The sequence below is a fragment of the Aulonocara sp. 'chitande type north' Nkhata Bay genome, linkage group LG6 (genome assembly GCF_057382095.1).
Source record: "Aulonocara sp. 'chitande type north' Nkhata Bay isolate Kocher_YH1m ecotype deep benthic linkage group LG6, A_spYH_male_GT1.1, whole genome shotgun sequence".
Taxonomy (NCBI): domain Eukaryota; kingdom Metazoa; phylum Chordata; class Actinopteri; order Cichliformes; family Cichlidae; genus Aulonocara; species Aulonocara sp. 'chitande type north' Nkhata Bay.
Window position 1 is genome coordinate 33,090,602 of NC_141349.1, and position 24,727 is coordinate 33,115,328.

Below are 24,727 nucleotides of genomic sequence, written 5' to 3' on the forward strand. Positions count from 1 at the left end.
TTCAAAGTCACAAAAAACAGTAAAAGCTGTCACAAGACTACCAACCAACTACCTCGTACGTGTTTCGCACCAGCAAACCCACAATCAGGAAGTTTTGCGACGCAAAACACGGATGTAAAAAAACCCAAAAAACCCCCAAACAAAACATTTGATAAATCAAAAAAGATGCATATTCAAATACCTCCAATCTGAAGGGTATGCATATGGTGTGATTTTAACAATAAAAAACATTAGCTTCTTGAAATATGGGGAAGGATCAAGGCATAATGTGCACATACGAAAAATTAGTTTTGCCTAAAAAACACCTCATTGGAAAAGACTTGTCTCTAATTTCTGCTTTCTCCAAAAGATACCAGGAAAACAAGTGAAGTATGCGTGAAACTCACGGCAACCAGAAAAGCTGTTGTTGTAAGATTTATTAACACTGAAAAAATTGAATACATTTACATTTCTACAATAAAAGTTGTCTTTTTTATTTTATGATGTAAATAAAACAAAATAATAATTATTTGTTGTTCATCATTACAGCTACATGACTATAATATTGCAATTTGTTTTTATATTTATACAACTTAACTCTATTTATAAAAAATGATACATATTTAAGCACATTTTAAAAAATTATATATAAGTTTTCACTTTACAAATGTGCTGTCTGGGCATGTACAAAAAATAAAACTTTCACAACATTTGTCTTTTGATTTACTTTTGGGAGGTTTTTTGTTTTGTTTTTTGGTTTTTTGTGTTGTTATGCATTCATGTAGTTAAAACCAGATCATTAGAATTACATAATGCATTTTGTTCGCTTCCTATTTCATAAGAAGTCACCACGGGTAGTCATGTACATTTGATTTGACAGATTTTCACATTAGATTCTTTTCCTGACTGAACCACAAAGAGATTTCTGTGTCCTCCCCTGATCGCTTGTCAGGCAAAACACATGTTTAAAACACGACACTATACTCCAGCCTACTGTAGATAAAATAAAATTTACAAAAAACATATACATTAAAATACATATATAATACATACATACATAATATATGTAAGCCTACTTTTTTTTTATTGGGGTTTTATGTAAAGTGCTGTCAGTACATTTTTTTTACAGCTGCAAATAAAATCTTTACTTAAGCATACATGCATTCAACTCCCAAGGAGCCTTCAGTTTGAGAGATTTATAGTCACTCCATCTGTTAGCGTCACAACCAGATGGCAGGGAGAGAACAAGCTGCTTGTTTGACTGCCATACTTTATGACTATCAAGAAAAAAAAACAATTATTTTTTTAATAGTAGTAAACGTATTATTATTATTATTAAAATTCACCAAAATAAAGTTGCAGAATATCTTTCAAGTACTGTTTTCTAACACATTTAAATCAACTGCATTTTCTGACTGGATCCAGCAGACTAATGCAAAAACAAATTGTGTGTTAGTGAAGAAAGAAAGCAAACTGATAATTATACTAAACATAGATTTTATTTTGTCTCCTTTAGTTTTTGATTTAGCTTCAGAACGTTTTCTGTAAGTACTTGCAGCTGCAATGTCTTGTAATGCTGTTTTCTTAAAGTGTGGTACAACTTAGAAAATCAGACTTTTTAAAAACTGTAGCTGAAAGTACACGGAAAAGCCTGAAGTATCACACAAAAGGTTGTGAATGGTATTTATGTTATTCCTCTATTCACAGACGATTTTAATTCCATTAAAATGCAAAAGTAATGTTTATTCTGCATATTATCAAAACGTTAATTATGTTTTTTGTCACTTCTATTTTTTTGTTTTACTGATTAGAAATTTCTTTAGCAGTTTAGGATTAGATCCACATTAAATCATGTCTCTACTGCTTCACTGACTTGTATTAATTTCCTGATGACTGTACCAACCGACAGGGTTGTCATCTTTTTTGCCTAATTCCACTTACACACAATCTTTACCATAAAATGTAATAATTTACAACATTTTGACTAAAAAGAGACATTATTTTTGTCCATACACTGTTAGTAAAAAGACCTACAAGGTAGGTTCCTTACAAAAAACTATTTCTGCTGTCCACTAGGTGGTGCCACATATCAACATATGTAGCCCCAGGTGGTCTGATAAGGATTCATCATTTTGCCATATGAGGGCACTCTTTTCATTTTAATTAACAGGTCCTTACCAGGTTCCTAGAATATGACATACAGTGTTTACATTTGCAGGCAGCGATTTAGAAAGTGTGCCTCATAATGAAATGCCATGATGGTGGTATGGTAGCCTTGGAATGGGAAACAAAGGCTTTCCAATCCCTTGCACAGATGTGACATGCAGACAGAATGTGGAGAGATGCGTATACGTGGATACTGCTGAATGCATGACTCAAGACACTAATCAAGAGGAGCACGTGTAACCTCTGCTCTTCCTAATAGGGCAAAAATCGTTACTGACACTCCAGAACCTTAATTTAACTTTTCAACAAATGAGACACATAGCTGCAGCCTATCAAGCAACGAAAGACGGTCACATGGTGAGATATGTGCTAGGAAGCGGGGTCAGCTTGCTTTCATCCACATTTGGCACAGACGGTAGTTCCTGATTTATAGGTTTCTAGCGACGGGTGAGGTATCTCGGCCACAGAGACATAGGGTCTGGCCCATCGCAACCCCCGTAAAGCTGACACATCCACTCAAAGGCATCACTTTGATCCATACCATGTTTCTCTGGTGATGCTTGTAAAATGGTAAGATTTATGCAGGGGATCAGTCACAGGGTTTTATGAAGTCATATTAAAATGTAAACTAAAGTTTGTGGGGCAACTTCAATCGCATGCACCCCGCCCAGGATAATCAGCAACAAACAAACCTTTAAATCAATGACTTACACCAAAAGTGAACAGGAGATATGCAACTACACGTTAAGAGAGTTAGTTCTCACATGCACACGGTAGCTGAAGGTGATCTTGTTTCAAGCATAGGCTGGTAGGATACTGGAGTCGTGGAGAAACATGCAGGTCATAAGTCTTACTTGACAGCTGTCTCCCAACTGTGGACTTTTAAGAGCCCTCCAAAAAATATGTTTCCTAGCAGGAAATCCGCAATTAGTTGTCAAAGCCCCCATGGCATGGTGCCCACTTAAGGACTTTAAAGGGACACCTGCTTAAAGCGAATGCAAAAAATTTTTTACTAGCCAACTGATGACAAAAAATGTGCTCGCTATTCACTAAATTTACAAAAAAAAACCTATGACAAGTAACCCATGAATTGTAATGCCAAACTTTTATCAACACTTGTCCATTTTTTCTAGTCTATCGGATGTTCTGTGGTTAGTTTTGATTCAGCAGTGCTGACAAGAGCTAAGAAAAGCCCTTCGGTTACCTGGGATCTGCTAACACTGAGTGTCAAACTGGGTGCTGAGTGCTGAGGGCCAGGTGAGTCAGCTTGCTTGGACTTTGGACAGAGTGACATCAGCGATCCAGCTGGCTGTCAGAGCTGCTGCTGGCGAAAAGAAGGAAGGCAACCTCATAGGGAAAGTCTAAACTCCATAAACTAGCACCAGTTAGACAAAAAATGATCCATTTCCCTTAATTAAAATAAAGATATATACTATGTAAGAAATACAGTCAGCCCAAATAGTATTTTTTTTCTTCTTGGCGAGTTAATCCTGTCTAAACTGGATTAGTAAAATATTTGTAATGTGGGAATTCAAGCACAGGAACTGTCACAAGACTCAGAGGTGAAGTAATATGAGGAATGGGGGTGTGTGTTGGCTTTGACAGCTGAGCTTTACCAGCCATTTTTTCTGCTGCTCTGAAATAGTTATTTATAGCTGCTGTCTGGGTGTAGACAGTAAATTTACTTTTCACTGGAAGCTGCTGTGCCGTACCACATTCATGTTTCTTTGTGAAATTCCCAGTGTAAACATCAAAATAAAGCTTAACATGTCCACAAGCTTACTGATTACTTCTGTTGATGTGTAACTGCGGGGTACAGTAAGGAACACGTAAGTTTAGTCGTTCCTGACTGTGGTCAGCAACATCAGAGCTATATTGGTGCGCAACGTGATGTAGCGATGATTCCTACAACCCCTCCTTCATTCCTTCTCTCTTTCCTTCCTTTCACCCTCTCTCCACGGTCTTACCTCACTCCCACTCTCCTCCATCTCCTTCCAAAGCCAGCATTGCATTTTGCCATCTGTCACTTCTGCCAGCCTCACAAATATCAATTGCACCCAGCTGTGTCATCCCAGTCTCTGACCTCTCAGCCAATGGCAGTGCAGCTCCTTTCTCACCTCCCATCATCTTTTAAAATTACTCCATCTACCCCTGAGTAGCACTAATGCAAGCCACAGTGTTTCCTGACCTACATTATAAAATTGCATCTTTTCAAACTAAGCTGAAATGCACCATTAATGATTCAATAAATTCCTTTAGAGCCGATAAATAGTCCAACCAGCAATGTAATTCAGTAAAACCACTGCAAACCAAGTGAAGCATGCACAGGATTCCCTGCAGGAAGGTGACTGCACAAAACTGGACAAAGATCAAATAAATGGTAAAAAATGGTAAATGGCCTGTATTTATATAGCGCTTTACTAGTCCCTAAGGACCCCAAAGCGCTTTACATATCCAGTCATCCACCCATTCACACACACATTCACACACTGGCGATAGCAAGCTACATTGTAGCCACAGCCACCCTGGGGCGCACTGACAGAGGCAAGGCTGCCGGACACTGGCGCCACCGGGCCCTCTGACCACCACCAGTAGGCAACGGGTGAAGTGTCTTGCCCAAGGACACAACGACCGAGACTGTCCAAGCCGGGGCTCGAACCGGCAACCTTCCGATTACAAGGCGAACTCCCAACTCTTGAGCCACAATCGCCCACAAATAAAATGGGTGGGAGAGCTACGAGTATTGATCGTATTGCAATATGCAAAATCTCTGTCTGTCTGCGACAGTCCTCATACACAATCAGGAGTTCAACAACTAAACTTGGTACAAAGGATGAGCTACAATCCCTGAAGATTCTTATCTGTATCAGAAACTGTTGCAACTGCCTAGCAACAGACTAAAGAAACCTGTTTTAGCACTCATGCACCAATAACACATTATAAAAGCTTCGTATCATTTTTACTTGGTAGCAACAACATCTATAATTTACATCCATAAATGTGGAATTAAACGTACTATAAAATGAATTCATTGTGTTGCCTGACAAGAACATAGCAATTGGCTAAAATGAATGCTTTTAAAGCACCCACTACTTTAAGATCACTACATTAGCATCTCATTTATGTCCAATTTGAATGATAAATGCCTACAAACTACCTACAAATGGGCTAAAACTGCCCAAAATTTAAGCAATTAAACATCTACTACCACTTTTACTTCTCACAGTGTGATTAAATATATCATTTTTCCAACAGTATGGGCATTTACTAGTATTTTAAATACAAGGTAATTCAATAGCTTCACTTGCTATGGGTGGGTTGGGAGTCGAATTCAACAAAAGACATTGAAAGTGATTGCACACATAGACATTTTTCTTGTTTTCTCTCTTTCACTGGAAATATTGGTCTCATGCAAAAAGAGGGATAATCTGCTATGAATTTCATGTTTTATTAATAGTAATTTATTAGCTATTTGTAGCTCATATAGTCTAAACTGCATGTTGAGTAATGGTTCAGTCACCTTTTATTTTACCAATAAAATTGGCTTAACACGGTTGTCTCATTGTGATATTGAAATACAGTCAAGACACAAACCACATGGCACAGCAATAAAAATGAGAGTTAAAGTGAAGACGACAGAAGGATAAAACAGCCAGTCATACTGTTTTACCCTAAAAGTAAAACAGCGGTGGACATAACACAAAGCTGACAGTGATAGAGAGGCCATTGCTGCCATATGGCTCAATATATCTCATCTCAGGAAACTGCTGGCATCTCAGGCTGCTCAAAGAACCATTAGTAGAAATGAGCCTAAACAGGGAAAGCAAGCGATTTTACCACCTTTTCCAACAGCTGCTCTGCAGAAACCCTAAAACGACAAACGAACCGAAGGGGAAAGAAGAGACAGTCGTCCCAGTGTAAGTGAGAAATCCCCCTCAAAGCCAGTGGACAGAATGGGTTGGCTATGCCCTGGAGTAATGACCATCGAGGGATTTCTCTGCAGAGCTTAGTCATTGGAGTAATACATACTAATAAAACTCAAGCGATAAACTAAGACTACTCATCTTGTACTTTATCATTTTATAGCTACAAATTAGGGTTGCCAACTCCCTGAAAAATAAATAAGGGACACCTCGTGGCCAGGGCCGGGCAACCCAGTTGTCTTCACCCTTCCCAGCAAGGCTGGACTGGATTGCTGACTTCATCCAACTAGCAAATGTTGTCCAGGCTACGTTGGTGATACAGTTTTTTTTAATGTGTATGATATTTTTGTCGTGCGATTTTAAAGCTGGTCCTACAACCGCATCCAAGAATAACATGCAGCTTATTTCAGAACTGTCGGTGAAAATTATTCTTGGAGCTAGGTTTAATTGAGCTGCATTTTAAAGAGGTGCAATTTCACAATTTGTGTATATTTTCTAAGTTCACTATTTTGTCATGTGTTGAGAAAAACACAGATTTTAAAATTACATGGTCTAATATTTACATTTAGCATATAACTGCAACATTATTTTTTCATTTTTTTTTTTTAAAGACTCGAAAGGACTTGAAATTCAAAGTTTCAGACTTGTGACTTGACTCGGACTTTTACACCAGTGACTTGAGACTCGACTCTGACTTGCCTGACATTACTTGAGACTTGACTTGAGACTTACTTGAGACTTGCAAAACAATGACTTGGTCCCACCTCTGGTTATAACCTTCATTTTATGGAGGCACAGTGTGAGCTCTCAGGTCGCATCAGAGCATCGGGCGGTATAGTGTGAGACCCTGCATCGTGACCTACCAACTTCTAACCCCTGCGAGTCAATCGTGCAGTTTGAAAATCGCACAGTGTTTGCCCAGCTTTAGGTGTACTGTCATCCGAGACTTGCACCGCAGTGTCGGCGTTTGTTTCCCTGTTGGCCATGCTTGTTGTTGTGGTCATCTGTTGTCTTCCGGTATTTTCTCTGTAAGCGACCTTTCCTCGACCAATGAGATAATCTGAATTGTCATACTCGAATTGTCATAAGTGTGCTGTCAGCTCATTGGTCACAAAGCAGGAGAGGGGCTGGGAATTATGTTTTCAAACAAAGCGTTAATTCCATTAACATTTATAGACTACTTTTGATTCTCACTGTATTACGGGACAAAGTGCGTCCCTTATTAGCTCAATACGGGACGTGTACTTTTGTTTCGAAATACGGGACGATTCCGTATTTTAAGGGACGGTTGGCAACCCTACTACAAATACACAGCGCTGAGACACGTCTTTCCTTTCAGTTGCATAAACTAAATCAAAGTCAAAGACAAAAAAATCCACACAGCATCTGTGACAAGCTTCAGTGTGAAATTCTGAAAAAACTGCTATGCACACACACACATATGTCTACACATATATTGAATAACAAAAAATTGTGTTTACAAACTGACACATTAGTCATGGAGCAGAGAATTATAGTCATATTACAAAGACTGACTTAATATGTTCACAGATTTGCACAATATACAGTTGCATGTACAGAAAGTCGCATCTCTGTATTTTTGAATGCAAAACGATCTGATAGCATAAGGCTGATGATGCGCCTCGATCAGCAGCAGTTATTGAGGTAGTCTGTGTGTGGTTAGCACCATACGGTACGATAACTGCAATGCAAAAACAATCTGAGATGCCACGAGGCTACGAAAACTACTGTAAACTTAGTCTGGTAGAAACAGCTCTGGGAGGACTAATGAAAAAAATTACTATGAAATGTCTACTGGGTTCGTGCAAACATTGTTTTGCCACAATATACAATAACTTTCAGAAACTTCAAATTAAATTTTTAATGCTTTTCCTTATTTTCTGTAATATTTCACATTACCAAAGTTTCAAATAATGCTCTTGGATCGGTACAATATCAAAGCCCGTCTCTTTAATATGGTTGTGCCCGGAATATAGTTCACAAAACATTTTTGTTTACGAATGGCAGTCAATCTGAAAACCGAAAAAAGGCGTCCTTAAAGCAAGAGTAGCTGAAACCGCTTGGCTCAGACACATGATTACGTAAGAGGCTCCACCAACCTGCAGCTCAATTCCAGGGATAAATATGTGATAAATACAAAAACAGCAGGTCAATTTTAAATAAATGTACCATATGCTGTTAAGCCCTACTAGGAGCTTTCTCTCTGTGTGTTTTCAACTTAAAAAAAATGTTACCATCATTTCAAGAGAACCCTCATAGAAATATACATGAAAAAGCATGCCTGCATTGCAGCACACTGCAGTTAGAAATTATGTGTAACATACACACACAAAGATACATATAAACCAGAGAGGTTTTTACTGAGAACACAACGCCTCAGCGGACTGAGGGAGTTTTGTCTTCAGTTTACCGCCTGCGAAGGGGAACAGGCAAATCCACACACACCACAGGGAGTCAGGAAGGTTACTGCCCTGCTATCTTCACACTGATGAGTCACTGACAGCTGTGTCTGAGCTGTTCCAGACCCACACACAAAAACACCAGAGTAACTTTTTTTTTTTTCCTCGTGCACTGCGCTGACAGTCCGTGTTTCTCAGACAAATGAAAAACAGAGAGAACAAATTAAAAGGAGAAGTGCCATTATTATGTCAACCCACCACCTCTCCCACCTCCCTGTGGTGCAATTGATTAGCTGGGAAGTTAATTGGCAGGAAGCTCTTTGGCATGGATGCTGACCTTGTGGTGACAAGCAAAAATCTTCCAGGTCACCTCCCCCTTATGACACTGGATATTTTAGGCTGCCCATTAGCATGCTTGATTTCTAATCCCTTCCTCAAACTCCTGCTTGCTATGTAGCTACACCCCCATCTCATTATTTCTTCCTGTTTGGGGCTGTTCTGTGCTTTAGCCACTGTTTACCTCCCATCACCACCACTGCCACCTCCCTCCCCCATCCCAGACATCCACACAGACATCTCTTTATCATCCCTGTCTGTCAGTCGGTGATAGGGGATGGAGAGCGGATGATAGCAGACGCCAGAAATAGCAGCCTGACGTATGATTGTTTCTGCCTTGGACACAGCACTGTGGAGTAATTGTTGGACATTGTAAACACCTGAAAGCAAAGTCGCCATTACACAAAAAGGAGTTAGCAAATTTTCTAGGAAGAGCCACAAACTTTGTCTGTGTTAAAACTGTGAATGTGGTTAATTATTTTTGATTTTAAAGGAAATAAGATAAAGAAATTAAAAACCCAAGCTGCAATTCTACCTCACCATCACCACTCGATCATACCCTGTCTTCTCTAACGCCCACAATGACAGCCATCGGTCTTACACAGAGTTGAGTGGACTGGAATAAGACTCCATCTTACACCACCCTCAAACAAAGTTTCAAACCAAGAGCAAAGCTAAAGAAATGAAAACATACAAAAACATTATGCCAACCTTTCAGATGAGGGTAAAGAAGAGGCGTGATCAAAGATCTATGCTGTAATTAAACCTAGTGTGGGTGAGTCAATCTACATACACACAAATGTGCTTCTAAAAAGGTGATAAGATGATGGCACAAAAGAATGTGTACAAAGAGTTACATAGCAGTGATGAGTCAAGTGTAATGACAAAATGAAGATGATCTTTTTGCTTTCAGCTACTCATTTGTCATTAACCTACATATTATAACGACAGATGAACTACAAAGTAGCATCTTATTAAAGCTAAAGAGCTCAAAGCCTTTTAATAATGCTACCCACACCGATAAAAAAAAGAAGAAAAGTTAGATGTTACATCAACACAATGACGATGACCTGACCTAGTTTGCCAAGTTGAGTATTTAAAAAAAAGACTGTTTTAGTGTTATGTAAGGTCTGTGCGGATAGACAGGGCAGTGACTCATTCCAGGCCCCAAAACCTCTCCGTGACTCAACACTACACCAAAAATACTGTGAGTCCTGAATGCCTGCTGCTCCACACTTTGGGACAATCAGTAGGACTTAACTTGAAGAGAAGGCTGAAGTTTTATAATTGATCAAACTCTTACAATTAAGAGAGAATTATAAAGTAGAGGTAAAACCTCAATACCAAAAAAGATTCTGTTGAAAATACAAAAGAGCAAAATTAATGACAGGCAAATAATTTAAACTACAGCCCTTGAAAATCAGAGCTAAATTCCCACTTTTATGCACATTTTTATATCATTTGAGAAAGCATGCAAATACTGGTGGATAAACCATGACAGCAATATTAAAAAATGAATAAAAAACGAATAAAAAATGTCGGTAATTACCAAAAATGTGGAGCAGCCGTGCCATAATCCTCGCATTGAGTGGTATGGATGGTATACTCTATATCTGTCTGAACACAGTGCAAAAACATGTACGATGAGGAAATTTATCCTAAAATTGAATTTGATGCCAGGAGCATATTTTCAACAGTTGGAAAAGGAGCCATTTATCCTGGTGAAAGATTAAGCCTTGTTCAAACACACTGTATGCATTTTGAACCTGAGGAGCACAGCTGCAGTAGTTTTCAACATGTTTTCCCTTTCTTGGGTGACTGATTAAGGATCTGCTCCACAGTTTGGGCCTCATGCATTTTTTGCAACATAACGCGCTGATGCATGTCAGAAATGAACTTCAGGCCAGTTTAGCATTCTGATTTACCGATTCCACAGCTAAGCTTTTGTTTTTTTTTTGTTTTTCTGTTTTGTTTTGTTTTGTTGTTTTTTTTGTTTTTTGTTTTTTTGTTATGACGGTACTATCTTGCTTAAATAAGCAAAGTCTTCCCCTAAAAAGAGGTCATCTGGATGATGGTCATTCATGCTTCTGCATCACATTGTTAAAGCTTACCATATAATGCTTCTGAACTGGCATTCTCCTCCTCAGAAATTTATATACACAGATTTTAAAGTTTATGTGATGATATATAGTCCTGCAGTATAAAATGTATGTGGTAACATAAAAGAAATACCGTTGCTTACTACCCCACTTGGATGCTCTTAAGCAAGACACTTATCCTTAACAGTTAGCAGATGTATTGTGCATTTACAACAAACATGAAGGTACCTTGTCTTGTGGTGTGATTACATGCAAACACTATTCAACTGTGCCGGCCAGTGCAAGTAGTTAAGATAGTTAAAATAGTTAATATGTGAAAAACCATCGGATTGGAGTTTCCTCATACACAATCACACACTGAGCTCAAGTATGGTGCCTGGAGTAATATGGGCAAAATTGCAGGAAGTTATGGTAACTTCTGAAAATATGTTACTGCAACTTGGTAAATGGCCTGTATTTGTATAGCGCTTTACTTAGTCCCTAAGGACCCCAAAGCGCTTTACACTACATTCAGTCATCCACCCATTCACACACTGGTGATGGCAAGCTACATTGTAGCCACAGCTGCCCTGAGGGGCACTGACAGAGGAGAGGCTGCCGGACGCTGGCGCTACCGGGCCCTCTGACCACCACCAGTAGGTAACGGGTGAAGTGTCTTGCCCAAGGACACAACAACCGAGACTGACCAAGCCGGGGCTCGAACCGGCAACCTTTCAATTACAAGACAAACTGTCAACTCTTGAGCCACGATCGTCCCACTTGGTTCTAGCTTTCAGTGGTACTCCTCGTTGGCTTTTAGGGGTGATTATTTCTTGTTTCAAAAACTTCAGGTCATGCAGCTGTACTCATGGGAATAAACTAAGGCAAAACTTCTCTTCACATTTGGTGTGAACACATCATTACTTGTACTGTCCCCTCAGCAGTGCCATCATTTCCACTTCACTTCAAGACAAAAACTTTTCAAAGCTTGGTGTAAGGGCCTGAAAGACTTCAGCATTTCTTGGTAGCATACATAATGTTATTTCCGATGTTATTTTACAGAGTGTAGAAACAATTTTTCTGATTTTTTCAATTTTGTCCAAAAGCTTGGATGGTTTTATATTTAGGATAATAGTATACATATACTTCTTCTTTGAGTTTTTAAATTGTATAAAATGTTTAAGTAATATTTATTTACTGGTCTGGTGCTGAGAGTCTGGCAAAGTGCCATGCTTCTGATGCTTACATGAAAGATAACACAAAGGGGGCTAGATGGCAGATAAAGTGGTTCTCACTAGTAGTAATGTGGTCTCATGGGAAACACTCCCATTCCAATATGTAGACAAATTACCAAGTGACTTAAGTGGGGTTATTTTAATGCGTAAATGTAGCTCAGGCATCTTGATTTATTGTTGAAATTTCACTATTTAAAGTTAAGGGAGGCAAAAAGTGACTTTAATCTCCAGGAAAATAAAAAATAATTGAAAAAAGGATAAATTAGAGTGCTGATGTTGTCAAGTTAACCCATTAAACATGTGTAGCCTTTAATTTTAAGATGAAAGACAATAATTAATAAAGTTGTGAGGAGCTTAAATATTAAAAGTGGTCACAGAAACTTTATAGTCTTTACTGGCCTCTTATAAAGTCAAAAAAATACTTTTTTTGTAGAACTCCACTGCTTAATATTTATACATATAAGTACTGAGTATATGTAATACTAAGTACTCCAGAACTACTCCAAACTAGCTGTGATGTTGGGTTTAATGTAAAGGTTTATGTGTTAAAAGTGATCTGATTACAACTATAGGATTAGGGACACTTTTCTTTAGTTAGTTATGTTTTTATTAAATCATTCATAGACATCTTTAACAGAAAAGAATTGAATGTTTACTGAACATTATGTCATAATGAAATAAAAGATCTACCCATTAAATTAAATTGTGACAGTATTATAGATAATCTAATAGTACTACACAATATTTATGTAATGATGTTACTAAACAGATAATAATAAACAGATAACGTGTGCTTACTCACTCTCTCACAGAAACATTGGAGGCCTGTTTGTTGGCTGCAGTTCAGCCACACACAAACTCAAACAGTAAGCTATTCTGTGATGGAGAGTTTATCAAACACTGTTTAATTATTTAAATTTGAATATGGCTTTTGTCCAAATGAGTTAAATTTATTTAATCCTTATATCATCTTCAGGGCTCCATTTTACAACTACTCCACTAAACTTCATTATTCTCCCAAACGGGTTATAAGCAAAGTCCTGTGTTTATTGTAAGATATCTTTCATTTGCCTCCATTTCCACACAAGAGCATTCATCATTTTTCTTGACACAGCAACCTGTTCTCAACATATATACTCTATCAGCTGTTCTGTTCACCTGCTATGCCAAACTCCAGAGTGGATATCAGGCATTTCCCCATTAACATTTGTGCAGACTGTATCTACAATTACAATTGCTGAGTTGTAAAGTTGTATATTAGCTCTAACTATAAGAGTCCTCTCTCCTGGCATGTCTGATAATTTATATATTGCCCACCTGGTGTCCTCCACATATCCCAGGGTCTGAACGTGCCACACTGAGAACAGCTTCTGTCATCTACTCCCTCAGCCCAACTTTCTCGCGCCCCTCGTGAGGGTGAAACAAATAGAAATGGGTCAAAAAGCAACATGAGCCAACCCTATTAAATGTCCAACTCTATCTTAATTCCACCACAAATCATCAAGCTTCTTCAGGCTGTCACTCATTTCCACATATAGTCAAAAGAGTGTGAACAGTGTTGAGCTGCCTTACAGATGAAAGTCCTGTCATTTGGTAAAACACATGGTAAAATACAAAGATAGAGTGAATTGTAATGAGAAAGTTTTTTTGTACAAGTTTGTTTTGTATTTTCTGGACTTTTGAGAACGGAACTAGATTAGTAGTGACATTAATAATCAAAAATGTTCAGAGAACTTTATCTGAATACACTAAAATGTTCAGTTGGAGATGTAAAGGCAATACAAAGAGCCACAAATTGCCTACACCAAAACTTCTGTGTGAAATTCAGCAAACAAGGGCAGATATATAAACATAAAGACAGGTAAACAGGTCTAATGTCCAAACATGTCTCTATGAATGAAATACTGCACTCCTTTTTGTACCTTACAGCAAAAAGGACCTTGTGACTTGTGATTTTTCACTATATAAATAAAACTGAATTGAACTGAGTTATAGTTTCCAGACTTCCATTAGTTTGAATGCTTTTCAATATTAGAAAATATGTCAACAGTTCAAGGAAACATGGTGATAGTCAGAAATGCTGAAAAGACTTTGAGCTGTAGCTTCCAAAGTACGTTGGTCATGAACTAGTTCAAACTACTAGTTACAAAAGAAAAAGCTAAATTTTGATATAAAATCCTGAATTTGGTCAAATGAGGTTTGATAACATATCAGCTTTTACAGTTTTTAAACTTCAATTCAATTCAATTCAATTTTATGTATACAGCGCCAAATAACAAAAACAGTCGCCTCAAGGTGCTTTATATTGTAAGGTAGACCCTTCAATAATACATACAGAGTAAAACCCAACAATCATATGACCCCCTGTGAGCAAGCACTTTGGCGACAGTGGGAAGGAAAAACTCCCCTTTAGCAGGAAGAAACCTCCAGCATGAATACCAGCTAATCACAAACAGATGGCTTTCTTCAAAAAGCAGTTATATTGCTATATCTGCAGACCAACTGAGTGTTTTTGTCTATTAATCATTAAAATCAGTACTGAATAGATTTATTTCCAAATATCTATCACTGGTTTAGAAATTAGGGAGACATATAACCTTATAAACACAGAGCATCTTCACTATATACATAACCAAAACCTGACAAAGTTATTAGTACGCTTTGGATCATATTAACCATTAAAAACCACTTAAACCTGACTTTCTGTGGGGACTTTCTGTGGTCAGCCAGACATGTAAACATGTCCCTGGATGGAAAAAAAGCCAGCAAAAACAATCAGGCACCGCTCCACTGCCTGTGACGGTCAAGATGAATGAATCCAATTTCACACGCAGTTCATTTATATGGTGATTATAAATAATTATACAAAGGTATTTATCACCTTTTGCCTTCCTTCTGCTTGCCATGGTGTTCCCTACTGAGCAGCCCTTCTTTTAACGCAGAGAAGCTGAGTGTGGTATTTCTGCTATTAAGGACCTATACATAGCCAAACCCCGGGTAATGGGACGGGGGCCATTTGCTTATCCCTACCCAGATACTGACAGAATTCAAGTCCAAATTCAACAACCAGTAATAGACTAGCTCTTTTAATTTACATAACCAACTAATTTTAAATCGTAAGCACAAGGTTAGGCTAAATCCTTAACATAACAGAACAGTCTACGCCCAACGCCGCCTATTTATCTTTCAGCGGTGCTCTTTTTCACGATACAAAGAGACTGCATTAGCAGACATTAGCACCATGCAATAACAAATCCATTGCTGGTAATATGTTGTGCCAGATTACTTTGCTCTATAATGACAAGTATATAATGAGCTACAGTAGTACATAGTCACACAGCATAAGCAAAAGCACGCTAACACATAAAATAACAAAAATACACCCACACACCAAGTGCGTAGACACAACGAAACAGATAAACAACACCTAAACAAATTGATATATCTGGGATTGTAACAAGCAAAATATGATATAAAATGTCTTTAAAATATATGAAATGGAGATTAAATGTATGTATGTCTTTAAAGTACACTTCACAAAGGATTAGATTGTCTTGGCAAACCCACGGACGACATAGTGACATAATCTTGGTGTGCACATGTGACATAACGTTTAAAAAAAACTGTCCTCATATAGAACAAAGATAAATCAACAAATAAAGTTCTTATCTGCAGGTATTGTCTGTGTATGTGTGTGCGAGCTCCACCTGTGCATGACAAGTATACAGAGAATTTGATTTCCTGGATTCTGGCCTGCTCACTATGTGGATGAAAGGAAGATGCCTTTGGGGTGAGCACACGTGCTACAATCTCCACTGGCCTCAGCTGTTGATGCCGGCCTAACAGAGCAAAGCAGAGTGGCTGTGTGATACTGTGTGGGTTTATGTGTCACTTAAACACCCGTACTCTCCTTCTGTTAAACCTGTAGGGCAACATGCATTCAGTACATTCTCCCAATTCAGAACTGAGCTGCTTCCTCTAACTGTGTGTGTGCAATGTGTGACCTTGCACTGAAGTCTGACATACAGTAGCTGCACTGCAGGGTGACATGTATTTATATTAATTAGGACAATCAGAAGAGCCAGTCTATTCAGACCTTTCCTGGTTCGAAAAATAGTTTACTCCCAGGTTAAACTACAGCTTTAAAGGCTGAGAAAGACAAACTTATTCATTTTAATTCCCAAGATTTTAGACATTTCGAATATTTTGCAGTGAAGGCTTTTACTGCAGCTGAACAGTGCTATAACTGGCTGACAAATCCTGTAAATGTTCATTTTAACTACTAAAGCCAAAATATTAATTTTGCCACCTGCAAAACAGGTTACTGTAAGCACCAATCATGCATGCCTCTGCAAACAGAAAAGCTCTCTGCTAACTTGACAGGGACTTCTTTATCCGTCAAGGCCCTACATGTGAGAAAAGTTGAAAACAAATCAATATTGTGCTCAGCATTAATAGTAAAATCGTCTAACTTTGTGAAAAACTTTCACATTCGGTATTAAACTTTCTGACTGCTGGTTTTGGATAGCAGCAAATTTGTCAGTCGAGTTTTTATACACTACACAGAGCGTCAAAAAATGAACTATGCTTGTGGCATTAGCCTTTAATCCTCCCTCTTCCCTCACTTTACTATATCTTGAACAAATACCACTAAACGACTGATTGACAACAAGCAGCAGAGGCCTCCTACTCGCGTTAGCCTTGTCAGAAGAAAATAGCACAGCAGCAGCAGTATTGACAAAACCTTAAAACAGTATCTGACTCATTTATGACTCATTGAATCCAATGTGGGGTTTAATTATGCTCAATTCAAGCAAAGTGCCCACGTACCCAAGCTTACATGCAGCACACTACCTACGCGCTACCTGAACAACAAAATACAAAATTATGAAAAACTAAAGTTATTTGATTACTGTCACGGACATAAGATACAAAAAATGTATTCAATACTTTGATGATGCAACCCCCACATCTGCAGAAGAGCAGCAGAGCTGTTGTCCCAACATAATTTGTTATAACAAGGAGGAATGTCTAGTCCAGCAGCAGATGGTTTGATAAAAAAAATGCATAGTTTATTTAATAACAGTGATTATGCAAGGACTCATAAAGATGGAAAACAAGCCATATAGTCAGCGTTAAATAAAAAGTGCCCAGTTTAGTGTTTGATGAGCTGCCAGTGGATCATGACGAGAATGTGTCCTTACTAAACTTTTCACATAATCTTCCCATTTTTGTTTTTTGGAAATGGACAAAGGCTTATTTATATTAGGATAGTGAAATATTATCCCAGGCCCAACAAAGGCACCATCACAAACATATAAAAGCAGTCACTGTTCACATGCACGGAGCAAATCTTACAAACACGTTGAAGAATTTATCCGAAAAAAAGAATGTTGCAGCCCCCGCTGGGAAGTACACTTCATCCGTTTCAAATGAACAACCCTTTAAATTTAGATTGTGTTCACATCGAGACCTTTAAACTCTGCCAGCTCATATATTTAAGCATTAAGAGCTGGAAAGGTAGTGATGAAGAGCTGATCCCAAAGACAACTGATTGCCTCTTGTAATTAGAGCTAGGATCAACTGCTCAAAAGGTTCATGCTATGCTATGTAACTGTAACTAAATAATTTTCAAGAAGAAATAGTCACAAATTAAAAAAAAAAAAAGTAAAAATCTCAAACAGCTACTGGATACTTTAAGCTCTACGCTGAACAAACTGTAACCATCCTAACAGTATGACTGTCTCTCTGAGCGATCCTGCTAATCTTTCTCAGTTTTGTGCTCATGGTGCTAGAATTACAGCCCATCCATTGAAAGAGCAAAAGTCTGTGTGATTCTCAGTAATGTGCAGCTGATACTGTGTTACTGATGAATCCAAGCAACTGCAATCAAACGTCACAAACAATTACCGCCTCTCATTTTATTAATATTGTTCGAGCTGCGTCTGTGATTTTTTTCTGCATCAGCTAAGAAGACCATCACAGCATCGGCGTCATATTACCGCTTCATTTATAGAGACACCAGAACCAAACTGAAACTGTGATGATTTTGGGATTAAGTGGTGCATCCCTCTCAAGCCCGTCTAAGTTGCGTGCAAATCTCATTGGTAAATATATACAGATGCAGATATTTGACAATGCTCTTTTATCATTGCTGTCTTTTAATGTGGATACCATTTGTAAAGACATTTAAACCCCTTTAACTCTGACCACTCCCATTGTTCCAAATAGTTAGCCTTGCTAAGTCTACCAACTCAACGCCTATAAACCCTTTCCCACCAGGACATAACCCCATGTGCTGCAGGAGAAGAACCACAGACATGAATTTACTGTCACAACCAGCACAGACTCCGTATGATCATTTCCTGTTTTATTTTGAAACTTTCTACCAGTTTATTGTACGTGTTCCTTTGGTTTCTGTTTGCCCCCAACACCTGTTTCCCTTGACTTAATTACTCTTTATACAGCCATGCTGCCATCTGTTTCCTGTCAGACTATCTCAGCAATTTCCAGTATTTTCTTGTGACTTGTTTCGAAATTTCCTGTAAATCTTCCTTGTCTGAATTTTTGGATTTTTGCTCTGTGAGTCTTTTATTTAGCCTTTGGATCTACTGTTTGGTTCAGCCATTAAAGCTACAGCATACTGCTGGAGTCTGCCACCACCTAAACTTTCTTTCACCATTGTGGCATGTCACAAATCCTGCTTGTAACAATGTTTTTCTAAGGCCTTTTCACAGACTGTTAGCTTGAAGAATATGCATTTAATAGTTTTGGCAATGGCTTGTGCTGTAAGAGAATGCGTGCCGAATTAAGTGAAATATTGCAGAGCTTTAGAAAAGGTGTACTCAAGCTTAAAAATCATTTAAATTAGGTAAAGCCCAGCCAAATAAACTGTTACGTGTTTGTTTTTACTGTTATGCTTTATTACTCTGCATTAGAGACACTGATCTTTATGTACAAGTCACAAAGGCTATGTTAAAGTTATAGAGAATGAAACTTCTTTGTTGTGCCGTGGGCTGATATTAATGGTGCATTTTGTGGTAACATCCTCAGCCTAATTTAATGATCCAATTACAGGATGCACCTACACTTGGCTGAAAGTGGACACCAGCGCGGCCGTTGTACCTACGAAGACTTTCTCCGGTGCAACTGTCAACCATTTAACATCAGGATTAGCCACAGTTGCTGCCACGTGTCAACAAGGCAGTGAACACATGCTTGAGGTGTTGGTGGGGGAGGTAGATGGTCCCGTGACACAAATAGGTGACACTAGAAATTAAGATTTTCTGTAAGCAACAGAAAGGACAAATCTTCCTGGTAAAAAATGAAGGACGAGCGTAATTAATCTGTTTTGTCAACTTTTCTGTCTTCTTAAGGAGAGACAAGATCTATTGGAGGGGACAGTGATGACTGTATTTTAGTATCAAATGTTATTTTAAAACATAAAAAAAAATTAACTACTCTGTATTTTTTATTTGCTCAGCCTTGTGCCAACCAACATCACGGGTTTCAAAGGGATCCCGCACAATCACAGATCTGCAAAGCGACCACACCAATCACTCAACACTTCTCTGTCCAGACGGCCATTTGGCCAGATCCATTTAAAGTGTGCGAAAGTCTAAATTAGCTCCCGTTAATGACCTTGCAGGGGATTGCAGGGATGATTGAAACTTCAAGTTAACGACTCGGTGCAAAGAGCGCTTTTAAACATGACACACTTGGCAGCAAACTAAAGGATGTGAATTTGCTTTGATAAAACACATCAATAGTTTTCTATTGTTGTCAATTTTCAGACATCTGTGTTTAATGGCTTAAAATCTATGAGATTTAAACAACAGAAAAAGGATGTTAACAACACGTCACCAGAGGGGGACAGCCCGAAAGAGTAAATATCTGTGAAACTTCATTTTCAAAAACTAGATCTCCAGAGGATTTTTGGAGGATGCTTCTGTTTCCCTGAACCACAACATAGTTATTTTCAATATTTTGCTTTCGACAGCTGTGGCTATATACTTTCCCTAAGGCTCGAGCGTGGTTACACATGGCAAAATGGTCCTTCAACTCAATTGGCTCCCCTCTTACACTTACACTGCCTCCACTGAAAGCTATTTATTACATTAAAAGTTTTGAGAACACAGACATTTAGACAGGCAAAAAAAGATCACAGATCAGTCGACGAATAAAACAAAACACATAAATATTATAATTGTACATGTTTATCAATGCAGAACATTCTCTGTCCTGATGAGCTTAACTATGTACCAATGTAACGTTAAATAGAAGAGGAGCATAAAATAAACTATATCATTGCTGTTTTGATTTACAGTGAACAAACAAATAAATATTATATAAATATAAGTACATGATTATAGCTTTATTTATAAATCCATGGATACTCCCAAACGCAAATGCTTTTACAACTAACCCAAAAATCAAATGCAATATATTCACTACTTCATTAAAGACAAAGTTGTTCTTTACAAAGCTGAGTTTTAGACCGTAACGTATTACAACATGTAATGCCTTTGAGTTTTGTTCTGTTTTGTTCTGAAATGTGGCTTTCACAGCACTGAAGAAAAGTATCAGCACATCGATAGAAGAACACCGGCTTTTACCTTTCCTGCTGCATTTTCACATATCAACTTCCGATGCGGAGCCGCACGGTCTGTGGTACAAGGTAAAATTCGCTCAGACACTGAACTTTCCCCTCTGTGACGCGCTGTCACAGTGATATAGAGCCGTGGCAGGTGGGAAAGAGTCATAAGATGAGGAAAGTGAAATGGCAAAATAAGGGAAGGTATGAATGCTAATGCATAGATGGTGTGACAAAGCATGTCAAGCATGCTCAACTGATCTGTTACAGGACAATCCGTCACAGGCTACTCACCACTAAACCACCACAAACATGCAGTCTGGTCACCCGGATCCTTCGGTCCTGTCCTAAATTCTGGCTGAATGTTTTTGTAACGACATGTTACAACTTTACAGTTTCCTTATTAATTGTGCAGATGTTTGCACAGTGGTCCGTATACATTCACGGCAAGTCAGAAAACTGCATACGTGGACATGTTAGGCTCTGGAAAATCCATTTATTTTATTGTAGCCTGTGGTGATATGAAAAAGAAAAAGCTTCCTGATGGAACTAATTCCTTATATCTGTCTTATATCTGGGATAATCTGTCACATTACAACTGAAAAGACCCTGGTAGGTGTTTAAGAAAGCAGCTAAAATGGCTCTTTTCTTAAAGGGGTGACAGCTTTTAACAACAACAACAACAAAAAGTCTCACCAATCTTGTTACAGTCTACTACCCAAAGAGCAGATACTTTTTCTTACTGCACATATTTATTTGCTGCATTATAATGATCTTAGTACATAATTGTACATTCCTATTGTTGCTTTTTTCATGTTTATTTTTTGTACAGCTTTATTCGTGTGATGCAGAAACATAGAAAGTCTGGCAGAATTTTTTTTGTTTTTGTTGAGCCCTAACTTTTCTTGTTTGGCAGAGGTTTGCACAGCAGTTCGAATGCGTAACAGTCACTGCAAGTGAGAAAACCCTGCACATAGACTCACTAAGCGCTGGAAAATCTATTTGCTCCATTAAAAAAAAATAAAAAATTATTATTATTTTACATGTTCAGACATTTCCAGAGCTAAAAGTAAAAAATCATGTATTTTATTTTAGTCTGAAAAAATATCTGAGCTAAAAGTTTGCCTTATGTACAAATGTACAAATTCCTCATAACTAACAAAATTCAGATTATTATATCTGAAAGATTTTTTCTGACATGTTTAAATGAATGATATCCATGCCTGGGCTGAATATTTGAGAATTAAGAAAATGTTTATAGCACTTAAGACAAGAAGACCTCAGCGTGTCACAGTGTAACTGAAAACACTCGGGTCGATGTTTAAGAAAGCGCATAATGATCTATTAAATTTGAACATTTGTACAATCCTACCGTTGCTTGTTTCTGGTTTTGGAATATTTAGACTTTATTTCCCTTAAACACTTTTCCTTTAATAATTTATCTCAGCTCTTGATTCTCCAGGTTATCCAACAATACTTTTTAGGTAACTAATAAGTCTCGAGAAAAAGTCGTTCTAAGGCTGAACAGTCTGACTACATGTTGGGTTTTTGTTTGTTTTGATGATGGCAGCAAGCAGGGCGACAAATCCTTAACTGAATGACGATCTTAAATAAACAGCAGAATGGAAGTCCATTAAAGTGCTATCGAACTCTTTTACTTTGCTGATTTGCAATTAACCAAATAAAATGTAGCTACTGATACTATCACACACAACAATTTTCATGTATTCATTCAGTAGAAACTCTCTGCCCAATAAACGTTTCCACCAATTCATATTAATATTTAAAGACAAATTGCTCAGTTGTCTCCTCACACACTGTACAGTAATTCAAAGAAAAATCATCAATAAATACAAAATATAATCAATATAATCAAGATTTGTTACAGAAATGATCACATACGTTTTACAGTTTTATTGTAGGGTTGCAGAGCTTGAGCTCAGTGATACTGTGTTGCTGACAAATTTAATATAAGACCTTTCAGTGACTTCACATTGTTTGGCTTACAAATTACATCTAATTTTCTAAATTTAATGGATATGTTTATCAACTGAATTTAGTGATCTTAGGTACAAAGTACATGTTGAAAACAGCTAATTTTCCTAAATTAATTGTTTTGGTTTTAAAAGGTTAAGTAGTTTACAAAATATAATTTATTCCAATTTAAGAAGCAGCAGCAAACGTGTGACGTTAAAAACAGTGGGATTGTTTTCAACACATCTAATATTTTGAACAAGACAACCACAGATTTGAATGAGCAGCGGAAAAAAAAATCACAGCAAGGCCGATAGTTTATTTTCAGTCAGCATTTCTGCTTTTTAATATGAATCCTGGATATGTTTAAAGGGGAAAATGTGTTAGCTCAGTATATTCAGATAAACCTGCTGACTGTACAATTTCCCTTTTATTTAATTTTATATTGCTTTTTCCAAAAAAAGAACCTTAGAGCCTCTTTAAAGTGCAGATATTTTTTAAATAAATTTTAATAAGCACTTTGTTATATTGTTGCATATTGTTTTTTTTTTTATATATATGGTGAGTATAAAATCCTCAGTACTGTAGTAATATTCACTAAGACACATTATAGATAGCCGTATTTAAGGTTATCAAATTCGATTTCATGCAAGAAGACCTTACAGGACAGATGCAGACATTTTTCCAACATCACAACTTTTTTTTCAGGATATTCATGATACCACTGCAAAAACGTGCTGTGGACTTTTTTTCATAGAGCCACGTGAGCACCTGGCATGTGTTTGTACTGTATCCTGATTCTGCGGTTTACAGATTTTGCGCTTACCTCTGTAAGGTGTTGCTTGTTGTCTCAGGGGGGTATCCACTGCTTTGTCCTTTTCCCAGCATTATTATATGACCTGTTTTGTCACTGTCAACGCTGCTTGTCCGATCCCAAACGTTCTGCATGGCAAAACAAACTCCCTAGCACCACCCCCAGCCTTTACACCCTTCCAGTCACCCCCCTCAGAAGTAACCACCTCAGACCAAAGACACCAGATCTTGATAGGGCAACTTTCTCCAGCCTGCTTTTCTTTGTCTTTTTTTTTTCTTTCTCTTCACTGAACGGCCACAGAAATACCAACAGGCAGGAAGAGACTGGGGGCTGAGCACTTCAGCGGGGTCTCTGCTGCTCAGCTACTCCTGATCGACAGCAGCAAAGGCAGCAAAGCCCCCTTTACCCTTGGCTATCCAACTGTCTTTCCCTATAAACTATGCTACATACACTTCCAAGACTTCCCTTCACTTCCTGTATTCTCTCCAGGGGCAAGAGATGGGGAAATCAGTGTAGTGCCTGTTCAAAGAGAAACAGGAGGATGACTGAGTGAAGTTAAAGAGGGAATAACAGAAGAGGTGGGCTCAGGGGACCGCATAAGGGGGGTGTGAGTTAAATAGACTAAAAGGGAGTCCCTGCCCAGGACAGCTCCATGCAGTACAACAACAGGGACGAGAAGGTCTCTCCAGCCACCGCTGATTATCACCTCTACACTGACACAGAAACACAGACACACGCACGCTTGCATAGTCTGGCTGATGAAGGCATGCACTGCGGTTCTGGGAATGCCATCAGTCACTCAGTAGGTGTCGGGATCAATTTAGCTGCTGAATCATTGGAGAGATCCAGTCTCTAGGCCTGGAACACAGTGTCAGATTATTAACATTTTGCAATGGTCAGACAGGCTGAGGTTTCACATCTGTCAGCCAGAAAGTAGGGTGTGCTTGATAATAAATCACCATTAAGAAAAGGCTCATACAGAGTGACAACACATCAATCCTCCGGGTCTTGTACGTGCTGCACGGTTGGATTTTTGGGTATTTATTTAGATTGCAAAGGAAAGTGTAATTTTGCAGGGGGATTTAAGTTATGAAGACAAACCTAGAAAAAAGTTTCCAAGAAACGAGTCAGAGAATCTGAGAGATGATGTTTGTTTAAAGAAACCTAAACCATGTCTCCCCATAGACAAACATATCATCTAGATATAGC

General features: G+C 38.1%; 1 protein-coding gene across 1 annotated transcript in view; it reads right to left on the minus strand.

The window, feature by feature from the left end:
* Window positions 1–23,692, minus strand: part of rbm20 (RNA binding motif protein 20) — a 48,143-nt gene extending 24,451 nt beyond the window's left edge. Inside the window, exon 1 of the mRNA XM_086296399.1 lies at window positions 23,531–23,692. Within this exon, the coding sequence (XP_086152525.1) occupies window positions 23,531–23,652 (122 nt within the window). The 5' untranslated portion in view covers window positions 23,653–23,692. The remainder of the gene's footprint in view (window positions 1–23,530) is intronic.
* Between the last annotated feature and the right edge of the window lie 1,035 nt (window positions 23,693–24,727).